Here is a 19,483-nt window from a genome sequence, read left to right on the forward strand (position 1 = left end):
CTCCTTTATAGGTGAGTGAGGAGGCTGAGAGAGGCTGAGGGAGTTGCATTGTTAAGCAAGACAGAAAGGCAGGAGCCAGATTTCACACTCTTACTAAACCAAATTGCTGAGAAGCAGACTACCAAAGAACTGCATTTTGCTGAATTGTGTTGAAGCCTTCTGGGGACAACTACTCAGAATATGAACAAAAAGCTGAGTGGTATAGTAGAAAGAACACAGAACTGCAGCCCAACTTTATCATTTCCTGGTAAGACTCAGTTTCCTTCTCTTTAAAATGGCAGGAACAATACTATCTATTTCTAGTAATAACACTCTTATCAAATACTTGGTGGGTGCCAAGAACATATGTGAAATGTTTGATACACATTGTGTGTAAACCTCACAAATCCTTTTTAAGGAGCTATTTTCAGCCCCAAACTACAGATGAGAAATTTTATGCTCAAAGAAGTAACTTGCTCAAGGTAACACAAGAGAGGCAGGGCCAGAGGCAATTTTTCACCCTTACCTGCCTAATGTTAAAGTTTATGGTCTACTCTGCTAATGGCACTCTTCTTTAAGAGTTGGGAATCAGACTGCCGTCTAAAAATCAACAGGTTAGCTGAGCTGAGCTGTCAGAACACAACAGAGTGATCTGCAAGTGACCTGAGAGAATTTATTAGCTCATTTAAATAAAGTAGCTTAACTGGGCAAACAGAAGAGGCTGGTTGTACACTCAAGGACTTTGTCAAAAATGTTTCTTGAGGTGGCTCATTTGCTTTAGTAAAGTTTTTTCTTTTTCCCTTTCTTTCTTTTGTGTGGTTTTCAAGAAATATCAAACAGCAAAATGGCACTTTATAAAACTAAAGAAGATGTCTGCCTAGGTAGCAAACAGGATATAAAGCCAAACATTAGGCAATCAATGAAATGTCCCTTGTTTATCAAATCACAGTGATGTTTAACTGCTATTGAACTTAATACTTAAAGATACACTGTAAATAGCCATTCCTTCAAGGCAAGACAATGTTGGATCAGCAAAGCATTAAAGATAGTTGTTTTACTTATTTTTTATTATCTTTGTATTTCCAGGAAGAGAAATACAATTTTGTTCTTATACTGGAGTTTTTATATTTTGGGAACTTGGAAACAACTTTATTAAAGGAAATGTAAGTACCTGGAGTAAAAAAAATAAAGTATCTTATATGTAAGAATGTAGGTTTATCAGTACTGGACACATCAAAAAGAGTGATTAAAGTGTCAAAAGGTGTCATTATATGCTCCTCTACTGGCTTGGTACTGAGGTTCTAGGATATAACAGGTCCAGAAATAAGGGCAGGTATGATAGATGGGAAACATGGAAACAGTGTCAGACTTTATTTTTTGGGCTCCAAAATCACTGCAGATGGTGACCGCAGCCATGAAATTAAAAGATGCTTACTCCTTGGAAGGAAAGTTATGACCACCCTAGAAAGCATATTTAAAAGCAGAGACATTACTTTGCCAACAAAGTTCTGTATAGTCAAGGCTATGGTTTTTCCAGTAGTCATGTATGGATGTGAGAGTTGGACTGTGAAGAAAGCTGAGTGCCGAAGAATTGATGCTTTTGAAGTGTGGTGTTGGAGAAGACTCTTGAGAGTCCCCTGGACTGCAAGGAGATCCAACCAGTCCATCCTAAAGGAGATCAGTCCTGGGTGTTCTTTGGAAGGAATGATGCTGAAGATGAAACTCCAGTACTTTGGCCACCTCATGCGAAGAGCTGACTCATTGGAAAAGACTCTGATGCTGGGAGGGATTGGGGGCAGGAGGAGAAGGGTATGACAGAGGATGAGATGGCTTGATGACATCACCAACTCGACAGACATGAGTTTGGGTGAACTGCGGGAGTTGGTGATGGACAGGGAGGCCTGGTACGCTGCAATTCATGGGGTCGCAAAGAGTCGGACAAGACTGAGCAACTGAACTGAACTGAACTGATGATGATAGTCTGACTGTAGAAATATGGTTATCTTAGCTGGTGCTCTAAAAAATCAGAATCATTTCATTTGTTCAGCAAGTAAACATTTGATTAAAATTTGGCTTCCTATGTAGTGTGTCTACAGAAGCAAAATGCATCAGCCACATGATATATGAGTCTAGTTCCTTTGGTAGTTATATTTCTTACTTCTATTTAAAAAACTGGTTCGATTTTTCTACAAACTTTTCTGTGAGTTTGGTCAATACAAGGCTACCTTTGAGAAGCAGATCCATTCCCTCTAGGCTGACTAGTCAGGTCTCTAAGCCTACTAGCCAGAGAGTCAGCTAGAGGGTTGGTTATTGAGATAAGGATGAATTTCCTAAGATAATGAAAGCCACCTTCAGCAGACCTATTTGGATATTCAACTAGTCCTCTCTGGGCAATGTCCTATACATGTATTCTATTGGAAATCAATACAGATTGCGGATATATTTCATGAAAAAAAAAGTGTACACATGAATGCTTTGCAAACTACACAGTGATATTCAAATATCGCTTTTTAATATGTTAACATAATGGAAGGATGATGAACAAAACCACAGTTTCTTTTTTCCTTTCTGGCCCCATTGCACGGAACTTCCCCAACCAGGGATAGAACCCTTGCCTCCTACAGTGGAGCAACAGAGTCTTAATCACTGAACCACCAGGGACGTCCCAAAACCATGGCTATCTCAAAATTATGATATTAGTTCTTACGTCTTTAATTTCTTCCATGTGCTTCATTGCCAGCTCTTCTAGATCTCTGGAAGCAGTCATCAGCCTGTCTTTGCTGTAACAAGCACCAGACAAAATAAGAGTTGTTCTTCTGTCGAGGCAGGCAGTTCAATTCCTTCTTTCTCAGGATGGTGAAGCAAATCTTCTAATTGAAATTTCCCCTTGATAAAAGACATAAGCATATGTATGTATGTACAAACACACAACTGAGCATGCAAGAAATCTGTTATGTTTATATGCCTAGAGTTAGACTCCTTACAAAGTATAGCTTAGTTTCCCTATTAATTAACGGTTATGTTATCAAGTTATAATGTGCACGTACATGAAATAGTTAAAGTACAAAAAATTAAAGCTTTGAAGAGTTCTATTATATCCTCTAAAATAAGAAAAGCATGTGTTAAAAAATACAAGCTTTCTGCCTGCCCAGTTCTGAAGTTTGTAATTTAATAATCTGAAAATCTCCCCAAGGCCCCTCGCAATGTTATAAATCCCAAAGTAGTTTTTGTCTATTAAGTATTTAGAAATAAAAGGATGCCTCTGGGAGCTAGAAAGCCATTAATTCTCTACTATCAAGGAATTATTTTGCTCCTAGAAAGTGTCTTATAACTTCTGTTGACTTCTAAGTCATTTAGCTTGCTTCTAAAACTTGATCTAAGCCTGCCATTGATACTGTCTTTAATTTTTTTAACTTGAAAGTAGTCATGCTACATAACAGCTTGCACTACATGGTGTGGAAGAGATAAATGTCTGCTGATTGATGGAATGATATATGTGTTATGAGAATCACTAAAGCATCACTATGAACAAAGGCAGAGGAGGTGATGGAATTCCAGGTGAGCTATCTCAAATCCTAAAAAATGATGCTGTGAAAGTGCTGTATTCAATATGCCAGCAAATTTGGAAAACTCAGTAGTGGCTACAGGACTGGAAAAAGTCAGTTTTCATTCCAAACCTAAAGAAAGGCAATGCCAAACAATGTTCAAACTACTGCACAACTGTACTCATCTCACATGCTAGCAAAGTAATGCTCAAAATTCTTCAAGCTAGGCTTCAACAATATGTGAACCAAGAACTTCCAGATGTTCAAGCTGGATTTAGAAAAGGCAGAAAAACCAGAGATCAAAGTCCCAACATCAGCTGAATCATAGAAAAAGCAAGAGAATTCCAGATAAACATCTACTCCTGCTTCATTGAGTATGCTAAAGACTTTGACTATATGGATCAAAACAAACTGTGGAAAATTCTTAAACAGATGGGAATACCAGATCACCTGACCTGCCTCTGAGAAACCTGTATGCAGGTCAAGAAGCAACAGTTAGAACTGGACATGGAACAATGGACAGGTTCCAAATTGGGAAAGGAGTACATCAAGGCTGTATATTCTTACCCTGCTTATTTAAGTTATATTAGAGTACATCATGTGAAATGCTGGGCTGGATAAAGCATAGGCTAGAATCAAGATTGACAGGAGAAATATGAATAATCTCAGATATGCAGATGATACCACCTTTATGACAGACAAAGTGAAGAGGAACTAAAGAGCCTCTTGATGAAGGTGAAAGAGGAGAGTGAAAAAGCTAGCTTAAAACTCAACATTCAAAAAACTAAGATCATGGCATCCGGTCCCATCACTTCATGGCAAATAGAGAAACAATGGAAACAGTGACAGACTTTATTTTCATGGGCTCCAAAATCACTGTGGACGGGGATGACAGCTATGAAATTAAGACACTTGCTCCTTGGAAGAAAAACTATGACAAACCTAGACAGCGTATTAAAAAGAAGAGACACTACTTTGCCAACAAAGGTCCATATAGTCAAAGCTATCGTTTTTCCAGTAACCATGTATGAATGTGAGAGTTGGACCATGAAGAATGAGCGTCAAAAAATTGATGCTTCTGAACTGTGGTGTTGGAGAAGACTCTTGAGAGTCCTTGGACTACAGGAAGATCAAACCAGTCAGTCCTAAAGGAAATCAATCCTGAATATTCACGAAGGACTGATGCTGAAGCTGTAGCTCCAATACTTTGGCCACCTGATAAGAGCTGACTGGTTAGAAAAGACCCTGATGCTGGGAAAGACTGAAGGCAGGAAGAGAAGGGGACCACAGAGGATGAGATGGTTGGATGGCATCACCAGCTCAATGGACATGAGTTTAAGCAAGCTCCGGGACATGGTGAAGGACAGGGAAGCCTGGTGTGCTACAGTCTATGGGGTGCAAAAAGTTGGACATGACTAAGAGACTGACAACAATTGTGAATAAGACTTGCTGGTATGATTATATTAATAACTTTTAACTAAGTTAATGTGACCCAGATTATAGGAATAAGCATAATTGTTATTGAACTAAAGTTAGTGTACATAATCATGATCAGTTTTGCTTTTTTAACAGCCAAACTATATTTTGATTATTTTTATCTTTTCTTGATAAGTTTTCCAGAGTTTCATTCTTTTCACATCAACAGCTTTTGTGGATGATATATAAAATGTTAATTATCATCTGATACATTAGAGGAAAAAAAGGATCCAGATCTGAATTTTAGTGCCCCCACACATCTTCCCCATGACTTATAGCTAAAAGTCTTCTTGTGCTCCTCCTCACCCTACTCCCATCATCTGGTCCCCATTCATATCCTCCTCCCTACAAGGTATCTGAGCACTATTCAGTTCCTTGTGGTTTTAGTTCTGAGTATTAGAGGACCTAAGACACTACATTTGGCAATATAGAAAAATGCTTCTGTTATAATAAAAAGTAGAACATAAAGGTATTATTACAACTATGTAAAAATCCGACACATAAGAATGGAAGCAAATACATCCAAATGTTAAAACATAACTGTGATAAATTGGTGAGATTATGAACAATAAGAAGACAAATGTTTGAATTCTTACATGTCCTACACTGTGAGTTGCTTGCCCCTAGAGAATAGCACATGCCCCATCACCCTACCATGTTGTGGGGTAGAGTGGGGCAGTCTTAAGCTGGAGGAAGTTGAAAGGAGAAGTGGATGGGGGATATTGAGAATACCTTTGCATTCCTGGCTTCTGGGAAATTGGGGTATCGGAGGGTAAGCAGTGATACAGGAAAAGGAAGCGTGTCTGGTCAGGAGGGAGGTATAGGATGCAAGTCAATAGCCAAGTGTATGACTCATCCAAGCTCCTAGACTGAGCACCCTTCCAAAGCCAGAGACCTTTAAGCTCCATTCTACTTAGTCATCTAAGCCCTTGGCTTCCACTGAGCTCTTGTCATAACCTAAACTACTGTTGAAATCCCACAATTCTAAATTCCAAATGTCCCACTCTACCACCTTCCGCTCTTTTGTGTGTGTATAGTAAATATACGAAACTTAAAATTTACCATTGTAATCATACTTAAGTGTAGAACTCAGTGGCACTAAGAACATTCACAGTGCTGTGCAATCGTCACTATCCATTTTCAGAATTTTCATTATCCCAAACATATGCTCTGTATCCATTAAACAACGAGACCCCATTTCCTACTCTCTAATTTCTGTCTCTATAAATGTGCCTATTCCAGGTACCTCATATGAGTGGAATCATACATTTGTCCTTTTGTTTCTGGCTTATTTCACTTAGCATGTCTTCAGGTTTCACCCTCTTCATACCATGGATCAGAATTTCCTTCCTTTTTAAGGCTGAATAACATTTCCCTGTATGTATTTTGGTTATCCACTCATCTGTTGATGGGCATTTGAGTTGTTTCCACCTTTTGACTATTGTGAATAACACTGCTATGAAACACTGGTGTAACAAGTATCTAAGTCCCTGCTCTAGTTGTTTTGGGCATCTTCCTAGGAATGGAATTTTTGGATATATAAATCTATGTATATTAACCTTTTGGGGAACTGCCATAAATATATTAAAAAATAGCCATAGAAATGGGTGTGAAGTTGTTGCTCTCTTAAACTATTCTACAATGACAGTTGAAACCTCCAGTCCCTGGACCATTACATCCAGTCTCAAACTACCAGATACTCTTTGGCTTCACTTATTTCCCCCTCAAGCCTGGACCCTGCTGCTGCTGCTAAGTCGCTTCAGTCGTGTCCGACTCTTTGCGACCCCATGGACTGCAGCCTACCAGGCTTCTCCGTCCATGAGATTTTCTAGGCAAGGGTACTGGAGCGGCTTGCCATTGCCTTCTCTGGAGTCTGGACCCTACTGTGGTTCATCTCAATCAATCTCTCATCAATGTTTCCAGTTATCTAATCCCTTGTCCCATCTTCCCTGCAAATCCAAACTGGGGAAAGTTTGACCATTTGACTTGTCTCTACCTATTTTAGTTTTCTGAGTGCTGGGAGAGAAAAATGAACAAGTATGCAAACTGGAGCCATGATAAATCCATGGTCTGCCACCTGAGCCAAGCTTCTCTACTTGCGTAGGTCATTCCATGCACTTGGCTAGTTTCTGCTACCATTTCACTCAGTAAATATTCAGAACTTCCACCTCTCCCCTCTGTTGGTAGATGACCATGTCTCCCACAGCATTAGTAAAAACTAAGGCCATCATAAGACTGTCAGCTTCTTCTATGACTACCAATACACTAACCACCATTTTTAGAGATCCTGCTCCCTTTCCCTTCTCAGAGGAAGAGTTCCAGTGTTTACCCGTGTTCCAGATCCCATCTTGGATTGCTTCTTTTTTCTTTTCTGTTGGCTCACTATCTCCCTCTCAACTGATGTCATGTCCTTAGGTTAAGATGTCTTTGATGGTAAAAATAAAGATACAAAATAACTCTCCTTTGATCCTACCATATCCCCCTCTCGAGTTACTGTCCTCTTTCTAATCTATCTTACCCTCCTCAAGTCACAGAATTTGGCTTCTCACTACTGTACTCATACTCTCATTCGGCAACAACCCTCAAAATGCCAAATTCAACTGGACATGTCTCTGCTCTTTTTAGGAGTGGTATCTGTCCACTCCTTTCTGTTCTGTGATGTCACTTTTTCCTGTTTTCACTCTTACCTCCCTGGCCTTTCCTTTCCCATGTTCTTCCTGGGCTCTTCAACAGACACGTCAAATGCTACCATCCCTAAGGACCCTGCCTTTGGCTCTCCGCCCTTCTTACTATCATGGTGATGATAGGAGTGTGACATGACTTGGTTCAAATCCTGGCTCCATCACTTTCTAATTGTGTGACTAACACAAGTCATCTAACTTCTTTAAACTTTGATTGCCCCCAAAGAGAATGGATATAATAGTAATGCCAATCTCATTGGGTTATTAGGAAAATTAAACAATAATCCATCTCTGCTAAGCTCCAGGTCTAGCTAGAAAAATTGGCAAGAAACAAAAAACTGAAGTTAGAATAAATATAAATAAGTAAATGTAGCAGAAATTGCCAGTTTTCCTTCTATATATATATATATATTTAAAATATCTATTTATTTTTAATTGATGATGATTGTGTATTCTTCTTTTTTCCTGCAGAAATAAGATTTTTTTTTTGGACTGGTCACAAGGATGCCTGCCTTCTGCTAGGTACACCCATGTAACTAAGTTCTGACCAATAGGATGTAAATGGAATTGTGTGCCACCTAGTTTAGGAAATGTCCTTTAAGGAAAAGGATGGCCTCATCCTCTTCCTTTCTACTGGCTGGAATGCAGACAAAGATAGTTTGAAGCTTGAGCATCCATCCTGGACACCATGATGTGGAAGCCACAGGCCACGGATGATATACTATCATGAGAGTAGAAATCTGAACCTTTGGCAATTTCAAAATGCTGCCCTATCAGTTCTGGGGTGCTTGCTTCTTGACTTTTATTTTTCAAGCCATTATTATTGTGAGTTTTCTGGCCTTTACAGCTGACCAATCCTAACTACTCAGGAGGGTTGTTGGAAGAATAAGATACAAGGGCATATGCTGCAAACAAGGAGATCAAAACAGTCAATCCTAAAGGAAATCAGTCCTGAATATTCATTGGAAGGACTGATGCTGAAGCTGAAGCTCCAATGCTTTGGCTACCTGATGTGAAGAACTGACTCATTGGAAAAGACCCTGAGGCTGGGAAAGATTAAAGGCAGCAGGAGAAGGGAACGACCAAGGATGAGATGGTTGGATGGCATCACCGACTCAATGAACGTGAATTTGAGCAAGCTCTGGGAGCTGGTGATGGACAGGAAAGCCTGGCATGCTGCAGTCTATGGGGTCGCAAAGAGTCAGACACGACTGAGCAACTGAACTGAACTGAAACCTGGTTTGGTTGGTGGTTTAGTCGCAAAGTCGTGTCCGACTCTTGCGACCCCATGGACTGTAGCCTTCCAGGCTCCTCTGTCCATGGGATTCTCCAGGCAAGAATACTGGAGTGGGCTGCCATTAACCTAGTTACATGGAAAATGGACATGGAACTAGACAGTCATTGCTAGTCTATCCTGACCATAAGGTCTTTCGCCTGTGTTTCCCTATGAACCTGCTCCCATTTACTTGATTTTCCACATGGATGGACTTTCTCTGTGTTCTCAACAGTAAAGCTAAAAACAGTTATCTGAGTCCTAAACCTATGTAATTTTTCAGATTAAGTCATTTCTTTTATCTATCCCTTTTAGTTCAAATTTATGAGAGACAATTATTTGTTGCTCACCCCATGAATTGCTCCCCTCTCGCTTAAGTTAGTTGTACAATATTCCTTGTTCAGTCAGCTGTGGCTAGGACAGATGGGAAGTAGGGATAAAAATACAGCCACCAAGCCTATCCTTTAAGCAAGGATTGGCAGAAAAGTACAAGTTCCAGGGCAGAGGATGTAGGCAAGGCGGCAATACAAAATGAATCTACTAGTTAAGACCAAATGCACATCCAACTCTCTAGTGTACAACTCAGTTTGAAAAATCTACTCATCTTTCTTAACACTTGGTCTTCCATCTGTATCCCAGTTAATAAAATCACTATCAATATAGTTTCCCAAGTCAGAAATCTGGGAGTCATCTTTGGCCTATCCTTATTCATCCCACAACCAGTCCTTGCATTTGTGGATTCCATCTCGTCAATCATTTTCTAATTAATCCTCTCTTAGTTTAGCCTCACCTCATCATTTGCCCAACTTAGTGTAACAGTGTCCTTAACTGATTTTCTTGCTGCCTGGCTGGCCCCCATCCAGTCTGTACTCTATGAAGCTCTCAGACCAACCCTTGTAAATGCAAACCACTTGCTGCTTAACATTCCCATTGCTTTCAGGAAGAGTCTGGATCCTCAGCTTGGCTCGGGAGTCTTCACAACATGAGCCCTGCATGTCTCTCTCTTATCTTCTGCCACACCTTGACAGCCCTTCATGCCAGTGTATGGACTGATCCTCATCATGCTGCTTACTCCATGACTCTGAATATTTGGGTCCCTCTGTCTGGAATCCTGGGTCCTTTTGCCTGTTCTGCTCGGACATCCCAGAACTAACATGTTCCCGATGGATTTACTGAGCCCCAATGGTTGAGTAATTTGAAACTTATAAAAAAGCAGATCTTGAGGTAATATAAATTCATTCTTTGAATTCTAAATGCTCTGACATCTAAACCGTGCCTAAACTTGCCCACATAACAAAGTATATACGCATACTATTCTTTAAAAGGAGATACTGAACACATGCTCATTCAGTATCTTAAAAAGTCACGGTCTGGAAAGAAGCACATCCTGTGGTGTTTTGGGTAAAAACACCTAGGTCTAAAAACTTCTAGGTGTAAAGAATGAGGTGGTAAGAGCAAACTGAGACAGAGGCCAAGAATTTTAAATGGGAAGAGGACAAAAGAGTGAGTGTAGTCATTTCGACTTGTTCTCAGCACTGCAGTAGGTGCCTCCAACTACAGGGCAGGGTCCAGGACCATACCTCATGCTACCGCATATCTCCTGGCGCTGAACAAAGGATGAGCCTGAGACCCATGGTCTTTGAGTGACATAAGGGAACACAGTAAAGAGTATGGCCATGAAAACTGAGAAATCCACTTAGGTTATTCATCCTAGCCCTTCTTTCTTCCTCCTACACAAATATCATTTAAAACATACAAATATGTCTTAAATACAGTATCCATTATACAGTTTTTTTTCTTTTCAATTTGCAAATAAAATAAGGAGAAAAACACTTTTTAAAAAGTTGAGAACAATGTAGCAATGTTTAAACACTTAAAATACAAAATTAAGTGAAACAGAGAAGCAAATGTCCACTGTAACTATGTAACAAACATACGCACATGAGCAAGGACTGACACAGAACAGAACAATGAACTATTGATGTGCCAACCTCAGCACTGCGGTCATACTCAGCCAGCCATCCAGGGCTGGCCAACTCTTTCTTGTGGGGGGACAGAAATTCTTTCTTGTTCTGTGGACAGAAGAATGGAGAGCAGAATCTCTGGCTTCTACTAACTAGATGCCAGTTACATATCACCAGTTGTGACAACTAAAACTGTCTCCATCCATTGCCGTGTTTCTTAGGGAGCAAAATCCTCCCCCTGCTGCCCCATCCAAGGTTTAGTAGCACTAGGCTAGGGGTAAGAGGACAGTTTTTTGAATTTTATGTTAACATTGCCATAATGATGTTTGTTTAATAAATACATACTGGAAGGGGAAAACTCCTTAATATTTAGCATCTAACAACCCTTACTACCAAGAGTTAAAATTTATTCAGCTCTCATTAATATGAAAAATTTTTTAAAGCCACAGAACTCATTTTTCTTCTCCAATCTATTATAGAAGAGAAAACTGAATTTCTGAGTATGTGGACACTTAACTTGGCTTTGAGCGTGACTATTACAAATAACTGATGAAATCAGTCTGAGAAAAATATCTAAAATATCTATCCCCACAAATACCCATTTAAAATGTACACTTTGCATATCTTCAAAATAACTTTATATATATAAAAGAGTAAAACTCAACAAGAAACACATACTTTAAGACAAATTAAAGTTTTCCAAGCTCAATTACAATTGCCCTGGATCTAAAGAAATCATATTCTACTTTTACAGCCTCTCTTCCAAGCTTTTGAGGGCTTTTAAGCATGCCCCCTTGCAAAAAATATTTATTTTCAATCATTCCTCCTGTTTTTGTTTCCTATCTTATATCACAAGAATTGTTTTCTGATTAAGAACCATCATGAAGAGCAGACACAAGAATTGTTTCAAGCATCTCCTTTCCTGAAAATTCTATCCTGTCATGGTGTTGAGTTCATACGGACTTGAAGTTGTTAGATGATCATTCTGAATGATCTTTTCACATACGTGAATGCGTCACTAAAATGAATGCCTAAAACAGTATACACTTAACAAGAAACATCTTTCTCTAAATAAGACTGAGATAAGTCCAAAAGTACATTTGGATATTTTTCTTCTCCATTTTCAAAACACACCAGACTTGTAGACATTTACTGTTTGTATTTACCAATGTATGCTTTTCCGTTTTCGTCTCAAGTTTACTCAAGACAGAAAGATTGCTGTAGTACAGAGACACAAAGAAAATCTTCCAAATGATTCCAGGGCTGGAGATTGTGAAATGCTTAGTTACCCAAAGCATTGTAGCAGGAAAAAAGGAGGGGGTGTAGAGATAACAGAGGTGATGGAGACGAATGAACATTCAGGAATGTGCAGTGTGGACAAGAAAGGGTAAGAATGGCGGTACAATGATCAGGATGAGAAAACTGGCGCTCAGGGTAATGAGAGAAGTGGATGAGGTTGTAGCTTGAAAGGCAGAAGGTAACTGACTTGATGACGTCTGATGTTGAGGATACAAAGGGCCTCCAGAGCTTCATCAGGAATTAAAGTTCTGCATGGCGAACAAACGGCAAAAAGGAGGAAACAGCAGTTCTTTGTTCACAGGCCGACACTCAGAGGATGCCGTAGCTCGGTGGACTTTGTCATGGCCTCTACCTTCACGCGCAGTCTCTGAGTAGGGCTGAGTCTTCGCCTGGAAAGTGAGCAAAGGAACGCCCACTTAAACAGCTTGAGTGTTCTAAACTCCCTTTAAAGAAAAGCAGCAGCCTAATTCTAAGGGCCTCTGACGGGTGGATCCCGGGAAACCGACCGATCTATTCTCAGGCCGAATCCCTCCAGCCCGCGGCTAGAAAGGCCAAGCCAGGTGAGGCTCTTCTGTCGTTTTGGGCCCTGCCAGGAAAGGCCTGGAATGCTGAAAAAGAGCGAATAGCTGCTTTCTTCCTTGGGGCTGCGGCGGGAACCTCAGGAACCAAGCCGGAAATTGTCTCTTGGAAAGCGCGGCGAGGGTTCGGTGGCCGCCAGGGTGCGAGCTGCAGGTGCCTGCTCAGTCCCGGGCATCATAGCAACCGCACTCGCCGCGGAGACGCCTGGCCGCCCTTCCGGCGGCAACCATAGAAACGACGCGCGCCATTGGCTCAGGAGCTGCGCTTCCTGCCGGAGACCATTGCTATGGCGCAGACCATTGGCCTCTGGGTTAGGCCCGCGGTAACGAAGGCACGGCTCTTCCCTACGGCTCTGCAGTAACCATGGTAACATCGTGGCGCCTATTTGCAACTTCAAGTTCTGTCACAGGGCATTAATAGTTCTCAGCTTCCTGCCAAACTTTATCTAGAGCCCCAGTCTAACAAACTTGGATTAAAATTTCTAGAAATAATTTCATTCTTAAAAGGCGGGGGCTGGGGGGAGCTAGGTCAGGGGTTCTGAATTTTAGGTCAGGACTTGTCACTCATTACCTGGGTGGGGCACCTAAGACAAATCACAACACTTGTGGAACCCGCTTATTATTGTAAAAATGACGAAACCGAACTTGACTACAACTTTAGAAGTCCTAAGCACTGAAAATTCGGTTTTCGCGAACCGTATTCTCCACCTATGTAAGGCAAAATAAAAATATCTAAAAGACACAACATTTAACAAAGGACCAGTTTATATGCTCTTCATTTAAATGCTCTTATCGCAAGATTCTAGTTAGTTTACCTAAACCCGATTTTACTCATGTTTTGGGGCCCATGCTTTTCTGGTATCCCGAATATACGCTTAACATTTCTTAACCTTATTCTAGTTTCTCACAGGCTCCTTTCCAAAGCTTTGCCAGTTCTACATGCATTATCTGGACAGATCTTATCCCTTACACTTCCTAAACTCTCCCTCTGGTACCAGAGCCCTTGCAAGTGTTTTTTTATCCCTCTGATCTAAAATGCTCACCACCATCTCCCTCAACCCACTCCTAACAGTTCAAGTGTCCTTTTCTCCTTAGGGATACATCATTTAGTCCTCCAATTTAGACTCAGGATCCTTCTTATTTGCTCTAATTGACTTATGTTCCTTTTTATTCTGCTTTTTGTTTGGGGCTGTGCCCTGGCTTGGGACTGAACCTGGGCCATGGCAGTGAAAACACCAAATCGTAACCACTGAACCACCAGGGAACTCCCTCATTCTTAGTTTTCTTGCTTTCTTCACACACTTCCATTTGCTGACTAAAAAAACCACCTCTTGGAATTTTTACATGCTCTGAATGCAAATGAAACTGAATTGGAAAACATTCTAAATTCCATTTAGGGTAATGGAGGCTGTTTTTAAGCATTAACAAAACACAATAGAAAATGGTTCCCAAGGGGAGTAATAATTATGATATTAATAAAAACAAACATTACAATTAGTTCTAGCTCCATTTATCCTCATTATACATTCAAAGATAATGACAGCCATTATCTACATGAACCTACAGATATAGAGAAGGGAAGAAGTCAATCTTTTACTTCATGCTCCTTTAGTACTGCAGCCACTGGCTACAGTATGTTGCTTTTTAGATTTTGTTATTTGGATCAGAAAGTAATTTAAAATTTTTGTTCAATGGGATTGCTGCTTCCAGAGAAGTCCTGATTGCTGCAGTTACTTTTCCTGTTTCCTGATTTAATGAAGTCACATTTCCTGATTTGATAACATGTTTAGGTATATCTTGGCATTTATGTGCAAATCTCAAAGTTTATTATACTTCTATTATCAGACGGATACATTGGACTACTCTTCCCAACACACTCCATGAATTGCATTTTAACTCATTTATGTCAAGAACTTTTTTATACCTAGTTCTTAATGACAGTTTTTCACACTGCATTCTGGACCATCCTGTGGATCACTGAGGGTACTTCTCTGGTCTACTTATTTTGCACTCCCAACCCAAAGCCCAGGACAGTGAGAGCTTTGAAAACTTCTCAAGGATTCAGGAATCAAGCAAGGCACCAGCAGTAACACTGCCATTTATTGAGCAAATTATGTGTCAAGTGCCAGACTCATGCTTTACCTTCTCCATTTATTTAATCCCCACAACAAATGGTGTTACTTTGCAGAGAAATTATCACCATTTTATAGATGAGGAAACTTGAGATTAAGTCAGGTATCTAAGTTTACAAAGTGAATAGGTGGCACAGCTGGAAGGGTGAAATCTGGCTAAGACAACTCCAAAACCCATACTGTTTACCTCCTTCAGGGCAGTGGTCACCAACTGGGTCCTGCCTGGCCTCCAGCTTAACTTTCCCACAATAGCAGTTATAAAGTATTTGAAAGGTAAATTCTTAACTCAAATATGAAGTGAGTCTAGGACAAGCAGCAAGAAGTAAATGTGGGGGGATAATCATCCATCTACAGCTAATCTATCTTTGGGGAGGTATCCTTCTCTCCTACACCCATTTTTACCAAATTTCAAAAAAAAAAAAAAAACAACATCATTGTATTGACTTTGGGGCACTTTATTTATTGTACTAATTTTTATATACCCATTTCCCAAACTAGACATGTTTATTCATCTTTTTGAGCTAACTCTGGAAGATAGTGAAGAACAGGGGAGCCTGGCGTGCTATAGTCCATGGGGTCACAGAGCTGGACACGACTTAGCGACTGAACAACAATTCACCTTTGAAGCCCCAAAATCCTGAGGGCCTACCACACAGTAGGTATCAACAAAATAAGCATTGCCATTCAGGCATCCATCATCCTTTTTATAGTGTGAAGAAGGCTGATATTCAGGCCCCACATGTGTATTTTGAGGAATATGATACCCAGTAAGCTTTTTTTTAAGCTGAGAAACAGCTAGAGTCATTCTCAAAATCAAATAACATTCAGGTGAGTGTGTCAGGTGGCTCGGTCATAACAGATTTGCCTTTGCTTTCATTTTTAGAGAGTACTGAAAGGCCTTTAAAAGACAGACACTGAGCAACATTAGTCTGCCCACCACTCACTGCTTTTCCCCTTCATTTTCTGTCTTTATGAAAGCAAAGGATTTATTCTACTTCTCACCACCTATAAGAGCCCTGGTCCACTGAACAATTTTTGATCCTATAAATAAAGGCTTTTTACCTCAGTTTTTGTCATGTATAAAAGCAGTATGTCGAGACTGAAGATCATCCACTATCTTCTCTTCTATCTCTATGCCTTTTTCTACTTCTTCCTCTGATAACAGTAACTTGGTTTCTGAGTCTTTGGTTATAATAACCACAGAAGATCGTCGTGAATCAAGGATATTAGCCACCACCACTTGATGTCGATAAACTTCTAAAGCATTCCGTGCACGGTCAATTATGATGGAGGGATCAGTCTCCAACTTAAAGGAAATTATAAATGCTTTGGGAGCCCAGTCTTTAACCAAAGGAGAAAGCATTTTTGGCACCATCTTCATTGTTATCTGTATTGGAAAAAGAGAATCTTAATAAGCAAACAAGGTTACTACCTACCAGCCAGGTCAATCTCAAAGGAAATTAAGGAAGCAGGGGATCAGATGTTTGGCCATGTCAATTTAAGTAGGATTTCTCACTGCCAAACTTTTTAAAGTGTATTAAATGCTTACTTAAAAGTCCTCCCTTTGTAGGGTTCATAAGGATGCCTGATTTCAAAGCTTCATGCATATTCTGGGGCAAAGCACATCTTATGAATTAGCCCTGCCTTGCAACCCTCATTACCATAAATAAAACTCTGAAAAAATAGCATTACATTTTCTCAAACATTCCCTTATATTTTTTAAACCAAACCCTCAAATAAACAAATACAAATAATCTGTTTATACAAATGTTACTCTGGCAGAAGCTCAAGGTTGAGTTTTTAAATCTCTCAGCCTAAAATATTTCTTCCACTGGTGGACTGGCTATTTGATTCTATTAAAAAACTGTCATTTGTAACACCTTAGCACTGAGGAAACAGAATTGATTTTATTTTTATTCATCAACACCATAGTATCATTCTCAGTCCCTTCTAAGGGGAATGCTGAGTTGTTTTGTGTACTTTCAAGTACAAGACAGAACTAAGAATTACAGGATAAAGTAAGGTTCCCAGAATTTAAAAAGTGTGAAATCACTAAGCTAATAATCAGAATTTTCCCTCGAAGAGTTAGCAAGAGTGACAGGGATCACATACCCATTCCCCATTTTACTTTTCTCCTTAGAATTTATCACTACCTAATATAGTATGCCGGAGAAGGCAATGGCACCCCACTCCAGTACTCTTGCCTGGAAAATCCCATGGACAGAGGAGCCTGGTGGGCTGCAGTCCATGGGGTCGCTAAGAGTCAGACACGACTGAGTGACTTCACTTTCACCTTTCACTTTCATGCATTGGAGAAGGAAATGGCAACCCACTCCAGTGTTCTTGCCTGGAGAATCCCAGGGACGGGGGAGCCTGGTGGGCTGCTGTCTATGGGGTCGCACAGAGTCGGACATGACTGAAGCAACTTAGCAGCAATATAGTATGCATCTGACTGTTTCCTCTGCAGAGTATAAGCAAAGCCAGGGCACAATATGTTCCTTTTCACTGCCTTATCTCCTACAATAGTGCCTGGCATATAGTAGGTACTCAATAAACATTTACTGAAGAAATGAAAAAATGAACTGTCCCATAGAATCAGCAAGTGCTCCACAGGTAGTTTCTCCTATTTAAATCCTACTTGTATTACCCAATAAAAGACTTGAGTTCCCTCAGGTTCCAAGAAGCCAGATGATTTCAGCATCTTCACCACACCACTACCCTCCCCATACCTTCTCCTTAAACTGCAACAATAACCATCTAATCTGCCCCCACCACGCTAATTCACTTTTCACAATGATGCCAGAATGTTCTTCACAAACAAAAACTTTATGTCCTTCTCTTAGGTTTCCCTTGGCTCCATAGGATTAAATTCAAGCTCCTTAAGGAACACAAAATTTTCTATGAAGGAAGCTGTCCCTTCAGTCTGCCCTCCACCCTCACCACTCTCCAGCTTTACCAGACAATGTCAGTTCACAACACAATGCCCATCTTTGAGCTCCAATTGTGTACTCTATCTGGAATGATCTTCCCTTGGTCTGGTACACCTTCTGCTCATCTTTTAAAACCCAGTTCAAGCCATTTCCTCCAGAAAGCCTTGACTTTCCCCAAGATTCACTCACCCCATGCTCTGACTTTACTTTGTACGTACCTCTACTAGAGCATTTATCACTCTGTACTGTAATTATGTCTGTGTCCAGCAACCTCAACAGATTGTGAGGTTCTTGAGGGAGGGCGGTGTCTTATTCATCTCTGTATCCCTAGTGCCTAGCACATACGGAATGCAGAAAGGCCATCTCCAGATCAAAAGGAAATTAACCCAAGATTGGTTATAGGGAATCAGATCTCTGGAAGAGAAGCGCCCATCACCTGCAGTGGGCCCCCAGATGACTGGATCTTGTGTTCAGGCATTTCAGAGGCAGGAACATAGAAATCTGACACGGCCGCAGCCAGGTAAAACATCGCAGAAGAACCTGAAAAAAGAAGCACAGAGTGTAATAAATCAGAGAAGGGTATGGAGTCAGCTCCTTTTCAACTCAGAGTCCTCCGTTGTGAGAGCCCTGGGTATATAGTAAGGGACTATGTGTCTAGGGGGAAAGACTCTGCCTCCTGGCATTCGATGAACTCCCAAAGGCACGCACCTAGTGGGTTGAGAGCCTGGGCTGCAGCCTGCAGCAAATGCAAATAGTCTGCCAAAGTGGTGAACTCTATGGCCAGAAAGGTGCCGGCAGCCTCAGCTTCCTGGTAGCTCCGCAGAGCTGCGGCGAAGCCCGGGAGTGCTTTTTCCTCCGCCTCCAGGCTCAGCAAGCCCGAAGGCGCTTGGCTGGAGGGCCGCAGAACAGACAGCCAGGTCTGGGGCGGGAAGCGGTGGGCAAAGGGGAAGGCAGAGCGCGCGCGGTACAGGAACAGGACCCCGTAGCCCGCGGCCAAGAAGGCTTCGGCCGAGCTAGCACCGCGCCGCCCACTGCTGAAGTTGTCCAAGAAGCGCACAGGCCGGGCTTCCAGAGGGACCTTGGTGCCGCCGGAAGTGACCAACACCACCCGTCGGCCCTGCGCGCCCAACCGGGCGGCGAAGCGAGCCATAACCTCTGCCCAGCGCGCAGCACCAGCCGGCTGGGGAAACTCAGCAACCAGGTCCACGGCCGCCATCAGCCCCAAGCGCCTCTGCGTCTGCGCAAACTCTAGGCCCTTCGGCGCCACGCCCCCTGGCCCCTTACCTGGCCCGCGCGCAGCCGCAATAGTAACTGGCCGGTTGGCTACGGTGCGCTGGACGTCAGCGCAGGGTTTCCGCTTGTCTGGAAATACGTGCTGGTTCCGCCCTGCACCCTGCGAGTCTGACACTTGAGTTCTCGGCTGAGAGGCACACCCCCTTGTTTAGTTTCCTAGCCTGCGTGACGGTCCGGCCGGCCGTGTTTGATCCTTATCGGCTACCGTACAGACCCTGCTAGACTAGGACCGCAGCTAAAAATATGACTGCCCGGTTGTTTAACCTTTGGGTTTAGAGAGGTGCGGGAGGGGGAGAGGTGGAGGGATAGCTTGTTTTTTTTTTTTTTCTCCTT

The 19,483-nt window shown here is 41.5% G+C and overlaps 2 protein-coding genes across 7 annotated transcripts in view; both read right to left on the reverse strand.

Moving 5' to 3' along the window:
- The window catches only part of CCDC30 (coiled-coil domain containing 30), a 135,585-nt gene extending 132,816 nt beyond the window's left edge, over positions 1 to 2,769 (reverse strand). For both annotated transcript variants that reach the window (XM_059885175.1, XM_059885174.1), the window contains exon 1: positions 2,687 to 2,769. In XM_059885175.1, coding sequence (XP_059741158.1) covers positions 2,687 to 2,746 — 60 coding nt within the window. In that variant the 5' untranslated portion in view covers positions 2,747 to 2,769. The remainder of the gene's footprint in view (positions 1 to 2,686) is intronic.
- PPCS (phosphopantothenoylcysteine synthetase) lies at positions 2,470 to 19,234 on the reverse strand. 5 transcript variants are annotated; one of them, XR_009493809.1, is made up of 5 exons: positions 18,566 to 19,098; positions 18,294 to 18,397; positions 15,990 to 16,314; positions 12,405 to 12,606; positions 2,470 to 2,865 (listed from the first exon to the last, which is right to left on the reverse strand). XR_009493809.1 is itself a non-coding variant. In NM_001434759.1 (4 exons), exons 1-3 carry the CDS (start codon positions 19,071 to 19,073, stop codon positions 15,991 to 15,993), a joined length of 936 nt encoding a protein of 311 aa, NP_001421688.1. In that variant the 5' UTR covers positions 19,074 to 19,098; the 3' UTR covers positions 2,470 to 2,865; position 15,990. The 5 variants fall into 5 exon arrangements, 3 of the variants coding, with proteins under 3 accessions (NP_001421688.1, NP_001421687.1, XP_024845382.1); NM_001434759.1 differs by lacking the exon at positions 12,405 to 12,606; NM_001434758.1 differs by lacking the exon at positions 2,470 to 2,865 and having other exon boundaries at positions 10,788 to 12,606.
- Positions 19,235 to 19,483: the final 249 nt, after the last annotated feature.

The sequence above is a fragment of the Bos taurus genome, chromosome 3 (assembly GCF_002263795.3).
Source record: "Bos taurus isolate L1 Dominette 01449 registration number 42190680 breed Hereford chromosome 3, ARS-UCD2.0, whole genome shotgun sequence".
Taxonomy (NCBI): Eukaryota; Metazoa; Chordata; class Mammalia; order Artiodactyla; family Bovidae; genus Bos; species Bos taurus.

Bases quoted from the DNA above. Each gene is read 5' to 3' on its own strand.
- PPCS (NM_001434759.1), bottom strand. From the start codon at position 19,073: ATGGCGGCCGTGGACCTGGTTGCTGAGTTTCCCCAGCCGGCTGGTGCT. The intron at 18,398-18,565 runs GTGCGTGCCTTT...TTCTTTTTTCAG, and splicing joins CCAGGCTCTCAACCCACTAG to GTTCTTCTGCGATGTTTTAC. The intron at 16,315-18,293 runs GTGATGGGCGCT...TTTCCAATACAG, and splicing joins CATCTGGGGGCCCACTGCAG to ATAACAATGAAGATGGTGCC.